Source organism: Tachysurus fulvidraco, chromosome 4, assembly GCF_022655615.1.
Source record: "Tachysurus fulvidraco isolate hzauxx_2018 chromosome 4, HZAU_PFXX_2.0, whole genome shotgun sequence".
NCBI classification, from domain to species: Eukaryota; Metazoa; Chordata; class Actinopteri; order Siluriformes; family Bagridae; genus Tachysurus; species Tachysurus fulvidraco.
This window is the reverse complement of record NC_062521.1, coordinates 13,777,055-13,793,708: the sequence shown is the minus strand read 5'-3', so window position 1 is coordinate 13,793,708 and position 16,654 is coordinate 13,777,055. Positions and strand designations below refer to the sequence as shown.

General features: G+C 38.1%; 2 protein-coding genes across 11 annotated transcripts; one reads left to right on the top strand and one right to left on the bottom strand.

The window, feature by feature from the left end:
- Nucleotides 1-4,433: 4,433 nt before the first annotated feature.
- Nucleotides 4,434-14,108, bottom strand: bag5 (BCL2 associated athanogene 5). 10 transcript variants are annotated; one of them, XM_027141949.2, is made up of 7 exons: nucleotides 13,907-14,105; nucleotides 12,802-12,864; nucleotides 12,137-12,220; nucleotides 8,163-8,445; nucleotides 6,890-7,318; nucleotides 6,511-6,734; nucleotides 4,434-5,265 (listed from the first exon to the last, which is right to left on the bottom strand). In XM_027141949.2, exons 3-7 carry the CDS (start codon nucleotides 12,157-12,159, stop codon nucleotides 4,740-4,742), a joined length of 1,485 nt encoding a protein of 494 aa, XP_026997750.1. In that variant the 5' UTR covers nucleotides 12,160-12,220; nucleotides 12,802-12,864; nucleotides 13,907-14,105; the 3' UTR covers nucleotides 4,434-4,739. The 10 variants fall into 10 exon arrangements, with proteins under 10 accessions (XP_026997750.1, XP_026997749.1, XP_026997751.1 ...); XM_027141948.2 differs by lacking the exon at nucleotides 13,907-14,105 and adding an exon at nucleotides 13,496-13,571; XM_027141950.2 differs by lacking the exon at nucleotides 13,907-14,105 and adding an exon at nucleotides 13,244-13,385.
- Nucleotides 13,325-16,310, top strand: LOC113639823 (cytochrome c oxidase assembly factor 8). The gene is made up of 5 exons (XM_027141957.2): nucleotides 13,325-13,464; nucleotides 14,461-14,658; nucleotides 14,867-14,930; nucleotides 15,754-15,844; nucleotides 16,004-16,310. The coding sequence occupies exons 1-5, from the start codon at nucleotides 13,354-13,356 to the stop codon at nucleotides 16,125-16,127; spliced, it is 588 nt and encodes a 195-aa protein (XP_026997758.2). The 5' UTR covers nucleotides 13,325-13,353; the 3' UTR covers nucleotides 16,128-16,310.
- The last annotated feature ends 344 nt before the right edge of the window (nucleotides 16,311-16,654 follow it).

The following is a 16,654-nucleotide window of genomic DNA, read 5'->3' as shown; positions in this document are numbered from 1 at the left end:
GTAATATCTGTTTGTGTGGGTCATAAAAATTCCCCCATTATGAACAGTGGGCTGACACAATACTCACCAAACACTATACTAATTCTCCAAACAGCCTCAATTCTTAATGGCATGGATTCCACAAGATCCTGGAAACATTCCTTGGAAACAGTTTTCAACTGTTCAGTTTTGGATTGTGCCCACTGTAGTCTCAGCTTTCTGTTTTTGGTAAACAGAAGAGTTGTTATTTGAGTTACTGTAGTCTTTCTGTCAGCTTGAAAAAGTCTGGCCATTCTCAATGGACCTCTCATCTCATCAAATGTTTCTGTCTGCAGAACTGATGCTCACTGGACGTTTTTTCTTTACTGTACCATTTAGTATAAGCTGTAGTGACAGTTGTGAACAGATCAGCAGTTATATTAATATGCAAACCAACCTGTCTGTCATCAACCATCATACCTGAACCTGAGGCGCCTAAAGTGCCTGAGAGTATCGATTCATTCCACTCAATAGTATCTTGACTGTAATCTATTTTTCTTTCTTTCTGTTGTTCTAAACGTGGTGCAGCATGTTAGGGTTTTCTTGGTGACTACCGCTTTAATTTGGCCAACATTATGCTACATTTAGCTAGGTGACTTCCAAAAATCCTTAGCTATAAGTCTAGCTAGCATTACATTCAATTCCCAAAATAAAGCACTGCATAAGCACAATCTATGTGGATCTTTATATAATCCCATCATTAATTTAAGTGTACCTGTTTCACCTTCGCTAGCAAAAGCATGGAAAAGCAAGCCCTAGATTTGCTCTTGCATTATCCCTTCATCACACCAAGTCTTGTTAAAACATCAGATTTTCTCACCAAAGCAGAATTTGTTGGCATCTGTTATGTTTATCTTTCTGAAGAAAACAGGATTGAACAGAACTGGCTTTTGTACATCCTGAGAACAAGTGACAGGAGGTACCTGGAGAATGGTAGGCAACTATTGCATCAACCTTCCCCCCGCAGTGTCTACATGTATTTCTAGGTCAGTTGTATAGACAGTATTATGTTACCAAGTTATTCTCTTAACTAGTAAAAGCACATGTACAGAAATGTAGTGTTAAGACTCGTTCAGTGAATCTGATCTTGCCTTTTGGTATAAACATTACACACAGGCTCCACAAGCACTGCACTGACAGGCATGCGGATAGCTGAACTTTTATCTGGAAGGTATTTTAGCTTGCAAGTGCACAGCAGATACACAGGTGAAGTAAGTAGACTTTAAAAAAATAAACTCAACACCATGCTGGCAGTCCTAAGATTGTGAAAAATGAAAAACAAAGGGAGGTCATCTTAGGTTTTCCTTACTGCATTTGATCCAACTGCAGTTTTTGAATACTTTACCTGCCATTTGCTTTCCAATGGGGAAATGTTGCCATAGAAACAAGTTAATCCAATTCAGGCACAAATGAACATCTTTGCCATGCACAGGATTTTGATTCACAATTTATTTATCACCTTCCCTACATAGATAAATAAAATTTAAATACTCCAATTAATCAACACATTCATACAGCTGTTCAAAATTGTGTGCTTTTTCTGTACAGGCGTACACCATACAGCACACAAAGCAAGTCTCATACAATTAACAATATCTCAAATTGTATATAACACTAAGAAAACTATTCTGTAAACCTGACCACAAACACATTCCGCTTCAAGTGGTCTAAGTAAAATAAACCTACTAGCAAATTTCCCTTCTCTTTTATTCGTCTTTCTTTGATACCAAATTTCCCTTTATCAATATGCAAGGTTAGGAAGAGGGAAGGTCAAAATAACCTTTGGTACTCCACAGAAATAGGACAATGCTCCTTACATTCTATATCTACTGTACGCAGCTGATGTTCTTTGTGGTTTAAACACTTTCCATTTGGCACCAGAGAAGAAAGAGCATGGGATGAAGAGCTGAAATTTCTATTGATTCACCTGTATCCATCCACCAGGGATAAACATACTAAACATCTGGGTTTGCTAGACAGACACAAACAGCCGTCACGGTGTGCCAGCCTATGCCACATTGTTGTAAAAAAGCTAACAATATTCTGTAGTACACAAGTCACAAGTAAACCAGTAAACCATCTGAGTGTTTTAGCACCAGATCAAACACTGATCTCTAGTACTGAATTAGAGAATCCAGAACTACTTTGTATCAAAGATGCTACAGAAATTCATATGCAAAAATGCTTCTGGATTAAACCACTGGGTGTTTAAAGAGCAAATGACTTTAAATCTAAATACACAGCACTCAAAATTTCGACATTACCTCTCGTCGACCTAAACGACCGTGATGTATATATATATATTTTTTTTTAGTTTGAGGCAGAACGACACATTTTATTGTCACTATGGAGACAGCTTGACGGAGATGATTGCATGACTTTCACAGAAAAAGGGAGAGCGCACAAAGCTGTTGAGGAAAAAAGCTTATTTTGAATTCTCAAAACCAACCAGCACCGAGCTATTTTGAAACATGGCGTGTGTTGGAAAAACGGTGAAACATTCATAAGTGTTGAACTTAAATCACTTTCCCACGTGCTGGCACTGGAAAATTGGCACATTTACATGTTACCACTGTGTGGGTCTGGGAGAACCACTAAGCTGGATGCAACGTGCAAATGAGTGTTTATGTGCTTTGTTGTAGCTGTCCAGACAGACGTTAAGTGCAGAAATATGAAGGATTTTTACTTTGATTTTCTGTCTGCATTTACTTCCGTATTTGGCTTTGTCTGGGTTACGCATTTTTCAGCTTGACTGACACAATGGCCACCACAAACTCAGACAACACCCTCTGCAGACAGAATCTAACAAGAATGTGACAATGACAGAGGCAGACTACGAGACCACAACAAACCCCTGGACATTTACCACATCTGGCTTTTTTCTTTACCTCCTCCTTTCAGTACACTGTGTATTTCACAGCTTCATTTCCCTGTCCCAATTTTCTGCCCTTCAAACTCTTTTTTGCATCACATCCGCAGTTATTTTGGTGTACTTCAGATGACCCCATTTTCTTATCATTTCTGATATCGGTCTTCCCTTTTGGCCAGGAGTTTCAGCCAAAAGAATACCTTGCTTCCAAAGGTGTAGGAGTACAGTATTTTAAACCACATTTTTTTTTTTAAACTTATAAAGCAAAGGTATTCATGACTTAAAAAGTGTCATAGAATGAATTTAGCTGAAGTAATCGATGATGTTCAACTGGAATAAAAAATAAAATAAATAAAAACAGAAAAAAAAAACCTTGAATTGTTAGATGACTGTTGAGAGTCAGGTTAGTCAAAGATGATGTAATAATCTGATCATGAGTCACTGCATACTCACAGGGAAATACTACGATGAAATCTGCAGAAGGGGACAAAGCCCTGATGTTTGTAACCATGACAACCCTGACCATTCGGAAAAGGGGCTGAACGATTTTTAGGTGTTATTTTGATTGCCTGTGACACACCATCACATCTGTGTGGAATGCTCTAGAATTTCCTGTCTACTTTGTTCAACATCCTGACACCCACCCACCGACACACACACACACACACACACACACACACACACACACACACACACACACACACACACACACACACACAGCCTAGAAGGCAGAGAGACATAGTTTAATCCTAACACTGACAAGCGGTGTAAAAGCCTTTACTCTCTCCATCACTTCGTTGTCTGCAGAGATGTAAAGCCTGCACACAACAGCTAACTGCATTTTCCCCTTTTTTATTCAATCATGTTGAATCTTCATTAGATGATGTACGATTTGTAACTTGATTGGTTTTCTCAAGATAATCTCTCTCTATGTGATTATCTTCAGGCACTGTTTCTCATTACCACACACCTCTTGACACCAAACACTTCCCAAAAGTATAGTGTTATTAATGTCTGTACTTTTGAGAATCACAAACAGCTGGAACAAAATTCCTTGTGTGTGTTAACACACTAATAAACCTGATTCTTAAAAGCTGTAATGGATGCATTTTTTCAACAAGAGCTTAAAAATGAATTTGTATTTTTATTATTATTATTATTATTATTATTAATAAATATTTGGGTGAAAATTCTAAATCTTGTAAACAGGACTTTCTATGCTACTTTTTCAGACCAGCCATTCTACAGAGCAATTTTGTCAAGTATGTCAAATGTTTGTGTATGCCATGTGGTTAATAACTCCCATACTAATGAGAAAAACGATTGTGTAGGCAGGAATACAGTCTTGTGTTGCAACTACACTAAGTTAGATAAAGACTGCAGATGAACTTCCTCCTGGCATGCTCCTTATAGAAATGGGATCGAATGGGAAGCAAGATTTTGGCAGAAAGCGATTTTTTGCTCCATACCACACCGAGCACAAAGTAACAATGAAAAAGGATGCACTCGAAGCACAAAAAAAAAACCACACATTGTGGAGCCAGAATCATAAACAAGAACACTCAAATGCTGCATAGGTTAGCCTGCAGACAGTTTAGTGAACAAAACTGCTGTTTCCAGTAACAACTGGCACACTGATCAATGACTAGGACAATAACCAGACAAATTAAAAAGCAGGAACTATAGTGCATGTAAGGAAAGAATTTTACCATCTAGGACAAAGTCTTTTATATACAAATTCAACTTGTGCAAGTCCTCAGCCACCATGACATTAACTAAGCACAAAACATTTTCAAAGCACTTCGTGCAAGTGAAAATTTCCAGTATTTTGCTTTTTACTCTCTTGACTCTCTCAGTATTCCCACTCATCTGTCTTCAGGTCCAGGTAGCTGAGGATGTTCTGGGCATATTTGACTGCTTGTTTACGAGCAGTTTTTGTTCCCTGGTCCCCCTGAGGGTCTACAGCATCCAGAACCAGAAGCTGCTTGGTCAGCAACTCCTCGAGAACCATGTAGCTCTTGTCAGCTCTCTTGCCATCAAAACCAAGCACCTGGAAGTGCAGTTCAGATAGACTGGCAAGGACATGCCACACTGCTGCGTGAGGTGGGGGTTCTTCTGGTCCAGGGTTCCTGCGGCCGAGGGCTTCCCGGAGGTCAATGTAGGTTATGACTGCCTGGATCTCTAGAACGGCTCTTCGACGTGCCTCTCTTATGCAGGGGTTCCGTCCGGTGTCCACTTGGTCCAGATGAGTTAGAAGACTCTGAAGCTCCAACCCTTGGCCTGCTATACCTTGTCTCAGTACTTCTCCCCGCAGCACAGACACACGACCTCGGATGGCCTCAATTTCACGGATGGAGTCATTATTCGTCAGGTCATATCTGGAAGTAAAATATGAAAACCATTACCATTCAGATGTAGATACACATTCTTGCACAGTTGCTTCTGTGAAAAAGCAAAGCTAAAAGCTGTAAAAAAGAGGAATCCCAAAATAGGAGGTACCAGAAAATGTTACTGATGCCACAGAAGAATTATTTCCTTTTCCAAACCAACCTTTTAATCTAACCATTGATTGACCTATTTTTATTGGTGCTACAGAATTGCTAACAACTTAAAGGTTGAAAATTTCCTTCTGGAAAACTAAATATATATATATCTACTTTGTCTGGGCACATGTCCTGTAAATTCTTTGAGATTAAAAAAAGCATCAATTTGCCTAATATTGGTCAAATAATATTAATCGACCATTTATTTGTAAAATACAAAGGAATAAAAGTATTCACATATCTTCTTACATTTCTGAAGGAACTCATTATTTTTGCTGCACATGTATTCAGGTCTCAGCAGCTGTATGTAATTGGGTTTTTTGCAGTTCTTGCGGTGTGAAGAACTGTACTATAAATAAAAAGGTACTTCGTAGGTTTATAATGGATGATGGTGTTGAAAGAAGAATTTTCTCTCTGAATATTTAAAACAGAGTATACAATACCCCGTGTGTACAACAGGGTTGGGTGAAATTTGGAGAACAAAGTCATCGATGAATGGTGGTGTGCAGCTCATGTTCCACCATTTTGCTACAATAGCTACATTTAATGGGGAAATCTGTTGAGTTCTTCTTTAGTGTCATCAAGTCAACAATGAAATATGACATATCAAGAGCTACATTATAAAAATAACAATAGGCAGAAGCATGCAACTCCTCAACTGTGAAGTTCATCTTTTGACAGGAAAGCCTTTATAACATGCGCTGCCCTGTTATCTAACAAGGCCCTGTAACTAAATTTGTCTGCAAACACCCGAAGCCAATCACTGGGGAATTTGCTGACGACAAACACTCTCTGATCCAGCCTAATAAACATGTTCTATTGCTCTCACAAATACGTTGAGCAGATATGATAAAATCAGACTGGAGTGTGGGATGTGAATGTAACTGCATTTTAGGATCTCTATAGGAGTCGTTTACCGCATTTAAAACACATTAGTCTTGTTATTTCTGTTATTTCACTGTTTCTGTTTGCAGAAAAAGTCTATTTTGATTTACACATTAAACTCAATAAATTGTATAAAATAAAAAAAAAACATAAGAGAATGTAAAAATTATTTTAGTGCATGCGTGTGCCCTTTACCTGTGAGAGCCATCTCCCTCCCCCTCCAGGTCGAGGTGTTTAAGGAGGCCGTTGATCTCTTCCACCACCTGCTTTCTGTAGTTCCTGACGGCTGAGTTACTGGACACATCTAGTGCATCCAGCTCCACTAACAGCTCAGTGAGGACACGTGCTAGGTGGGCACAGCTATCCCGCCCACTCAACCCCATCAGCAGAGCAACCAGCTGACAACGAGCACCACTCACCTGCAAATAGAGTCAGTCAGTCTCTGCACCTGCTGTCTAATAAACTAGTAAACCCTTAAATTAGCAAAATAACCTAATAATATTTCAGGAAAAAAATTGTCTTGAACTGCTGCCAGATTTAATCAGCTAAACCTTGTGCTTCCAACATTGCTAACCTGCACCATCACTTGGTTGATGCGCTGCACGGCCTCATGGGTCTCTTCAGACAGAGGCAGCGCAAGTGTGTGCGTGCGAACACGGCCCTCCAGGACATCCTGCACTGCACAGACGCGGGTTAGAGCGCGGTACCGGGCTTTCCTGAGCGGCACACTTCCACCCGTCTTGATCTGGGCCAGGCGCATTGCCACATCCTGCACAGCCTCCACAAGGTCCTCACCGGTCTCCACTGTATCCTGAACCTGTCCTTCCCGAAATGGAGCCACCACACCAGACAGCAGGAGCCTTTGTGCCTCCTGGCTCAGCTCCTCTATAGCTAATTGAGAGGGGTGGGTAGCATTACCCTCCAGGTAGTGCAATAACCCCTCCACCTCCCCTGCTACCCGCTTCCGAGCGTGCTGCAGCTCCATCCGTCCCTCTGTCTCCACCTTATAGGTAAGACACACATACACGATCATCAATTTGGTGTCACATTGATATACATAAAATGTAATACCTACATTCCTTCAAAAAGACTAGAAGTTTAGTTTTATTATATCTGAAGGAGAGCTTCATTTTTACTATTCACTACTGCTTTAATAATAAATGAGGACATTAACAGTGTTCCTGATTAATCTTTGCATTTTCTGAGGATCTTCTCAAAAAAGGCAAGCAAAAGGCTTTTCTCGAAGATTACAAATAGTCCAAGTACTTGTTCAAAGCTTCTGATAACTATTTGTCAGGGAAACAATTGCATTAGCTTCACTATTGGCATTTCACTTAGAAACAAATTTCAATCATAAGCTTTAGCAAAATCTCACTAAGAACATGAGCAATAGATATTCAATCTAGTGTGTCCAAATGTTTGACTAAAATGTATAATTATGTCAAATAACAGCTGGTGCTATTCATCATTCAAAGTTAAAATAAAAAATGGTTTTGTCTAATACAGCTTTTACTGCCAGATTTATTGAGTGAGTGACAAATACAATAAGAACTGTTACATAATTTACTTACTACACTGCATTGTTTCTCTGTTCTTTCATGTTAGAGAAAATAAAACTCTTAGTAATTTAGAAGTCTGCCTGTTGCTAAATAAAGCCAAGTTCCTAACACATACTAAAGAAGACAGAACATCATCATTGTGTACCAACCCCCTGACACATTCCAGACACATGACATTTTCAAGTGAGCATTGCACAAGATGAGATGTAAAGTTGAGCGTCCCTCATATTTACCCAAATGTGATGTCAGAGCAACATGTGACATCCCCAGACCACCCCAGCTCCTCACCTGATCCACCTCCAGCTGGAGTCGCGTCAGCTCCCGCTCAAGTCGTTTGTACTCCCTGTCACTCTGCAATCCACTGAAGGAACAGACTTTCTGTCCTAATGTCACAGCTTCCCTTTGCAGCTCATCCAGGCGCACAAGGGTGGGGTGGGGCCCAGGGAATGGACCTTGAGGGCCCATGAATGCCTGGAATGGCCCTGCCATGTACTGTGTCTGTGGTTGCTGTTGCTGTTGGTTGCCATGATCCATTGTCCTCTTCCCACCATCAAAGGGCTTTCCAAAAAGGCTGAGAGAGAGAGAGAGAGAGAGAGAGAGAGAGAGAGAGAGAGAGAGAGAGAGAGAGAGAGAGAGAGTGGGTGTGTGTGTGTAGGAGAAAAATGAACAGAGGGATATAAAAGGAAAAAACAACAGAGAATGAAACAAGAGATGTGGAAAATCTGGAGTATACATTATCAGTATACAGTATACAATAATTATAATGGTAATGATTCAAGTTTGTTTAAAAAACCTACTAGACAAACCAAACATTCATTAAAAGCAAACATTCATTAATTCTTAGCCTATAGTAACAAACTCCTGCATTATTGATTTCAAACTTCTTTGCCAAGTTCTGATGTTTCGGCATGAAGTGTCAGCTCAGCCTGTTTTCTTACCTCCAGGACCTCCAACCATCAGGTCCATTCATGAAAGAATAAAGCAAACTAATTATCTGAAATATCCTGAAGGTCGCACGAGCTGTGGCAGATCACGCACTCTTATATAATTAAAGGCCACTTGAAATGTAACATGTTGACAAGAGGTTCAACCAAACCGGCAGTAACTATTATAAAATGTAAACCAGACGGCTTAATATACATCCAGCTTACTTTTATGTGATGGCCTTCTGACCTGACTCTGGCCACAGCTGATTGCAGCAGTTCGGTCATTACAGGAAACAATATTAAATAACTGCTTACCTGAGTATAGCCACATCATTCAAAGAAGATTTCTCTGAGTAAAGTGTGTCAGCAGTTTAATTCATTGACTGAATTTAGTCTACAGTGTGATACTGACAATATTACAGCTAGATTACTTACAAGCTCCACTCCAGAGGGGATATCCAATGAGAAGTAAATGCTCTTAAGAACCAGCAAAGACAGCAGACATGCAAGCCTCGTGCCTGCGCTCTCCACAGACTTAAAGACTGTGAAAAGCATTTTATTGTCAGCTGTGAGCCGCTGCTGTTATTTCACAGAGATGTCTATGACATCACAGTCGCAGGTCACAGACTTGGCTGTTAAAGCGATAGAAACTATTTTCACCACAAACCCATTTGTGAGCTTCTCTGATTGTATCGCTGAATGGTTTACATTTCACTATATATTCTGTGTCTGTAAACAAATAATGTGACCAAAAGTCTTAAATTCACAGCAGAATAAAGTGCTTCAAAAGCTGTAGGAAGCCAAACAGTCGATATTCCGAGTTTAAAATAACATCATAATTTCACAGAGTTCTGAAGTTATTTCTTAAACATCCACAACTAGAAATGCTAACAGATCTGTTATTACTGTTGTGTTCACTGCAATTAAAGTGTCTCTTGGCACTTAGAAAGGAGGAAACATTCACTCTGATTGTACAAAGGTGCTCAATGAAGCAATGAGCCTTGGGGAGTCTTTTCTTCCCCAGTGTAGAACTGATCAACCCCCTTTCAGGAGGATACGCTGTCAGTGGAATATAAAGAATAAAAAAAATGCTGAAACTCTTTACATGTGCCTGGAGCCATCAATGTAGAAGAAGATTGCCTCTAAAGACCCCATTTTTGTGCTGGTTTTGTGCCACATTTTAATCTAAGAGTAACGTTTGTCAGTTTAAAATAATTTGTACTTATACGATGATTAGTGGTCATATAAGAAAAGTAAATGCGTGCACAAATCAGTGTGTGTGCGTGTGTGTGTGTGGTGGGCTCCAATGGACCAGCAACCCATCTAGTAAGGATTATATGATAAGATTATATTTGCTGATGTTGGTTAGTGTCTCTGCTGTCCTGTATTACAGGTAAATCAGTATTTTAAAAAAATCAATACAGTTCAAACTGACATCAGGATGTATATCTTGTACATTTGTTTATGTATGACAGACATGTTAGAAAAGGGCTGTGGTGAAAGTAGTCTACTTGTCTTACGTGGTTATATAACCAGATAAGACCCAATCAATTCATGTGGAACAATGGCTTATCCCACCGTCATTCACTGCATAACTGATACTACCCATGATCCAGGACAAAACACATTGACTTAATAATTCACTCTGTGTGTGTCAATACCAATTTCTGCTCAAAAGCCCATCAAAGAGTCTAGAACACATGTTTAGATTCATGGTATATTTTTATGTAGCCTTTACATTCTTTCTTCATTAAATCTATACATGTGGCCTTTGCCTGCTGGTATTTTGTTTCCAATGTTTCCTAGATGTGATATCATGCATACAAATAGCTGCCATTCAATAATAAAAGTCTTTCAGGGTTTTTTTTTTGACGGTTAAAAAAAAAAATCATATAAAATGCCAGCATGTGCTTATCACTGTGTGTATAATCCAGGGGTCAGGAAGGTTGATTCACATTGCGTTCTTCTATAACAGAGCATGCTCTGATTATACCATGTTATACTTCTATATCTCCAATTACACCACGTTATACTTCTATAACTCTGATTATACCACGTTATACTTCTATAACTCTGATTACACCATGTTATACTTCTATAACTCATATTATATCATGTTATACTTCTTCCATGGGTCTGCTACAGGTCTCTGATTCACCAGTTAGGATGGGCACATCATGCGTGACAGCTATGGATGATGTGCTAGCTTGGGTGGGGTGAAGCAAACCAAATGCCCCAACCTCTTATTATTATTATTATTATTATTATTATTATATGAACATACATATGTAGGCTGATGCACATGAGGTCAACACCCGAAATATTTAGTAAGCTCTGCTTGTTATATAGTCAGGTAGCTGAGCAGAATATTGTCACTACGTACAGCAGCTATGATATGCAGCAGACATGATCACCCACATGTGTATTACGACGCAAAAGGCAGAGACTAATCCTACACACATGCCTCAGTGCTTTTACACCGCCCTGCATTCAGCACGCACGTCTGGGCAGAAGACAATTGCCAGCTCACCGTCAGACAATGTAACTACAAAGGCAAATGTCACACCACCTCCAGAGACATGCGGGCTATTTCTCACCTTTTCAACATTCCGAAGACGTTCGCGCACATTTCTGTGGAGCTCCTTTTCCATAAGCTAGACTGAGCAAATGTTTTGCGCTGTACTAATTCTGTATTGCGCCACAGACGCTGCGGATGGTGAAAACGAGGGAATTTAGGCAGCTGATCACCATCAGAGCCCCGCCCATCATACGGACTAAACCAACTCACTGCGCGGGGGAAACCGCCAGGTTGTGGTCACTCCAGTAACACACAATGTGATTATTAAGCTAACATGAATACATAATCTACCACATTTGTCATGGCATGTCAAAATTACACATACTGAAGTAACACCCCCTGTCTTTAAAATTTAATACAATTTCATCGAGTCTGTAATGCTACACATTCGTGAACAGAGAGTGGAATAACCTCTTTTGTACACCAGCTAGCTCATAGTACTGTCAGTTAGCATCACAGCTAGCTATCTGAATGCTTTCAATAGTTACAGTCTCGGTCATTATTTTACACAAACAAGCGTTCAGAATTGTCCGCTTAGGTAAGGGCGGTCTTATCATTTTGCTTTTAAATGTTTCCATTACAAAAATACAGTAAATCACCAGGATGGGAATATGTCACACCGCAGAACAATAAAAAACTAAAAACAAGCTAAAGCAGACCGGATAGCAGTACAGCATGCAGTCATTTAACACATCCCTCATTCACACTAATACCTGACAGACTATATGACACCAATCAGGTTTATATTAGCTACGTACCTGCATAACCAGCGAACAGCCATCGGGTACCTGTGTTGTGAACAGCACCACAACGTGATTCCAGCTCATTACATCCTGTGACCGCTGGGGACACAAACACACACACACCACACACACTCTGGGCTGGTCAACATGACAGCACACTTACTGCAGGGTTCAACCTCATACAGAGTTTTCAGAAGTCACAATGGTTCCTTTTAAAAGGCTGTTAATCTGCTTGATAAACGCAATAACATTGATATGTTAATTTGTTTTCCTTTTAATTTCTGCTGAACTTTTTCACTCATTTGATGAACTGGTCAAGAAGCAGCTCTTATTCTTTGTAATCACAAAACTGTTGGCAAACGACTGTAACCTGATTTGATCTTTTAACAATAGATTTCTTCACAATCATCCCATGATTGTTTAATGCACTGTTTGTCAAACATCTTTTGGTCAATCGTTTCTAATACAACCGGAAATGGATAATTCATTCTCTATAAAAATGGGAGGAACCGGAAGTGTGAAGCTGGGAATTGAAGAATTAAATCAAATATATATTTCAAATTAAATATCTTTGTTACGTATGATCGTAATATTATAATAAAACAGTAAGGACTGACTGTAGAAACCCAAAAGGATTAGTATTACAAATATTAATGAAAAAATGTATATATCTTACATACCTTTTTTAGTTGGTGGTCACAAATGTATTTTTCCCTTGTGGACACTTCAGAAGTTTTCCATATCTGCAGATATGTTTTGAATAATAAAAATAATAACAATAACATTAATAATAATATAACCATAATAGTAATAACAATAATGACAGTAATAACAATAATAACAATAACAACAACAACAGTAATAACAACAATAACAGCAGTAATAACAACAATAACAATAACAATAACATCAATAATAAAGATTGCCTCCAAACAACTCAACCCACAGTCAAATCCTTTGACCAATGAGTCGTTTGTGATTAATTTTACTTTAGAACGTCTTATAATAAATTGCTTAATGATCAGATAGATATAATAGGCTCTCTATATTATTTTTTTATTTTATCATAATACTTACAAAGCCGACTTTTATTTTAAAAGCAACCTAAGACAAAAGTATCACCATGAAACACGATGTAGGAAATCCGGCTACGTTTAAGGTGGTACACAAGCGTTAGCTTGGTTGCTACAAGTTTGAGAAGGAAGGTGGATTTGGTGGTCATGTAATTTGAAATGAATGTCAGAAGAGTTGGACGCTTGTTCTTTAGGTCTCAGTGTTTAAGTCGTGGTGTCCTGACGAGTGTTCAACAGCGCACTGATCAAACCCCGTCGGAGATAAGTGAGGTGTGTCTGTCTCAAGCTAATCACTAATCACCTTGTAGCTTTCACACACTGCGGGTTGAAGCCCAAACATTAAAGTCATCATTTAACACTTTATGCACGTGTGTGAGTACTAAAATTCCTTGTGCGCGTCAACACACTTTTCCAATAAACCTGATTCTGATTCTGATTCAGATTCAGCACACGTTTGCAGTCTAAACACATTCTGTTTATATATTTGTCTCACGGGCTGTGAATTTACAGTTTAAATGATTACATTTCCTTCCATAAAGATTATAGTCCTACATTAATGGCTGTTTGGAAATCATGTATTCCTTTAATTCCTTCTTTCAGTGTTGTATCACATTTACTATTCAAGTGATAACCTGCTTTTGTTTTAGAACCTCTGTATAATTTATTTACACACATTCCTCATTGTGTGTGATTTGTCCAAAATGATACTTACCAATTAGAAATATATCTGTCTTCTCTTTAATCAGTGAGATTTTCTGCTTTCCTGTGTATGTGTATTCTCACTGAGCACTTTATGGTAAATGTGGGATCAGCCTCGCTCAGTTCCTCATGGTGTGATTCACAGATTAGTTTACACTTGAATACCACCAGGAAACAGTTTAGAACTGTATTAAAGTTGATGCTTTACCTTTTTCCTTCTGTTTATTTATATGATCTCAGACTTTTGCTATTTGCCATTTGATCAAAATATTGATTTGTTATTGTTAAGTAATAAACAATATTGTTTATTGTTTAATTGACAGTTTATGAATGTTCTCGTTCTCTCTCTCTCTCTCTCTCTCTCTCTCTCTCTCTCTCTCTCTCTGTGAGTTCTTACTCATATAAACCATGTTATTGATCCTTCATTGAACACAATATTGATTTATTTGTTTGGTCATAGAGCATCCCAATAATACTCGACTTCCAGTATTCCATAGTTATTCTCTCTTCGTCTACATTATGTCTGTGATCATGATTTAATGTTGTTTTGTATTTTATTTGCTAAAGAAAACCAGATTTATCCCAGCTCCAGCATCTAAATATGACTGGATTGGGCCACCAGACAAACTGTCAAACCTGCGGCCGATCATATACCACATCCCTGAGAATGAGACAACGCTGGAGAGGAAACTCAGACATCTGAGGCAGGACACAGAGGACTGGAACCATGACTTCTGGATGGGGCAAAATATCACCTTTAGCAAGGTGAATAAAAGACAAATGTTCTGTTGAGTTTCAGAAAATGTTTTATTTATATCCACTAGAGAGCAATGTTTCACTGTAAATTGTGTATGTATATTTTCTGGGCAAATGTCTGAATGTCATAATTAATTTAAGTGTTGACTTGTTGGTCTCAGAAATTATTTTAATGGTAATGTAATTTATAATAGCTAACTATCTAATACATTTATAGGAGAAAGAGGAATACATTCAGTCACAGCTGAAGGCAAAAGGACTGACAGAAAGAGATGAGAATGGTAAGTGGTTCAGCACTTTATTAGGCAATATGGCAAAAAAATATACATAATATGTATCACGTTATATAATTTTTCTCACATTTTGCCAGTAAGGTACTACAGTACTATACTACTATGATTTTAGTGAAAAGTTAAATATTATGAAAGAAAATTGAACATTTGGTGCAAAAATAGTTTTTGGTGTCTAGTTATTTTCTTCTTACACTGAATAATAATGAAGAGTAAAATTTTGAACTTGATATACTTAAGTGTATCTTGATTCTATAAACATATATACTGCATAACTTGTATAGAATTTTAAAATGCAATAATTTGTGAGGTATTAGGAGTGAAAACTGTAAAAGTTCATTTCTTATTTGCACCAGAAAGCAAGTACTTTTTTCACTGGTTTCTGGTTGGTGAATGCTTTTCTCAGAAGGCTGTACATTTTTCTGGTTAAAAATGGAGGCTTGAAACAGCTTGGACAGGGATGTCCAATCTTATATGTACTGTAAAGCTCATGTGCGGCTGCAGATGTTAATTTCAGCAAAATAGGAGCCACTTTAATCAGTTTGTCTTGAAGTGATGATTAGATATCACTTAGCATCATCTTAGGATGAAAGTGTGCATTCTCCAAGGCTTGCAATTAAGATTGATGATTCCTGAATTAGAAGATGACCATTTGATCGCAACCAACACAAAATTGTTTAGTGACCACTTCTAACATGCTGCACAATATGTTTCACACTTGAATGATGTAGTCTATTTTAGTGTTGTGACTGTGACTTGCTGTTATTTAGTATGTTACCTGGCTAAGCATTTATAGATTTGTTCCACATTGCAGGAAGAAAAAGGAGTTTAAATAGTGAGGAAATGGCAACCTTCTACAAACACTTCTTGGACAAAAACTATGAGAAACATGCAGCCTATAACAAGTAAGTATGCACGGCTCATTACTTGCATTCTTTTTTATACATGTATACAAATCATGAGAAACTGGCTCAACTAGACAGACAGATTGTGAATTAGGTGGACAGTTTTATCAACAGTTCACCACTGTTGCTTGTCATAATCCTAAACACTTTATTTTCTAGAGAATGGTACCAAAGGAACTTCACCATTACAACACTGATGGCCAGAGTAACTCTGCATAATTTCTGGAGCACAGTCATTGGTCGAGCAAGGAGTAAAAGCAAACCAACAACATTGTCCAAATAAATATTTGTGTGTGCATGCTGTTTAACACCAAAAAAATTCCACAATTCATTAGTGTTGATCACACTGGAAATCTGTCAAAATGTAAATCTAAAATCATTATAGTATTTATGTGTTATATTCATTTAACTGCACGTAACAAGCTCAGATGCATAAAGCATTGTGAAATACAGAAATACATAACCACTCGTGTGTGTGTGTTTTGTCGTGACAACACCTTACTGAAATTTATGACAGGTTAATATACAACAAATATTCTGATACAATCAAAAAACCTGGAAATGCAAATTACAAGCATATAAATTAAAAACATGACATACAGTATATGCATACATTTAATTTCAAATGGTCATTGAATATGCAATAGAGACTTTGAAAATACCAGATTTAAACCTCTATCTATGTGTCTGCCTGTGATTGACTCAACTATTGATTTAACAATGAATATTGCAACAAAGCAACGTAACAGAAATGACAGTTGTAAAATTTATAAATTAATACCCAGTGAGCAAGCTAGAGGCAAAGGTGAC

Coding starts and splice junctions, on each gene's coding strand:
- LOC113639823 (XM_027141957.2), top strand. CDS start 13,354: ATGAATGTCAGAAGAGTTGGACGCTTGTTCTTTAGGTCTCAGTGTTTA. Junction 14,931..15,753: donor GACAGAAAGAGATGAGAATG/GTAAGTGGTTCA, acceptor TCCACATTGCAG/GAAGAAAAAGGAGTTTAAAT. Junction 15,845..16,003: donor AAACATGCAGCCTATAACAA/GTAAGTATGCAC, acceptor TTTATTTTCTAG/AGAATGGTACCAAAGGAACT.
- bag5 (XM_027141946.2), bottom strand. CDS start 11,429: ATGTGCGCGAACGTCTTCGGAATGTTGAAAAG. Junction 7,319..8,162: donor TCCAGCTGGAGGTGGATCAG/GTGAGGAGCTGG, acceptor CTTACCTATAAG/GTGGAGACAGAGGGACGGAT. Junction 5,266..6,510: donor GAGGGAGATGGCTCTCACAG/GTAAAGGGCACA, acceptor TTTTACTTCCAG/ATATGACCTGACGAATAATG.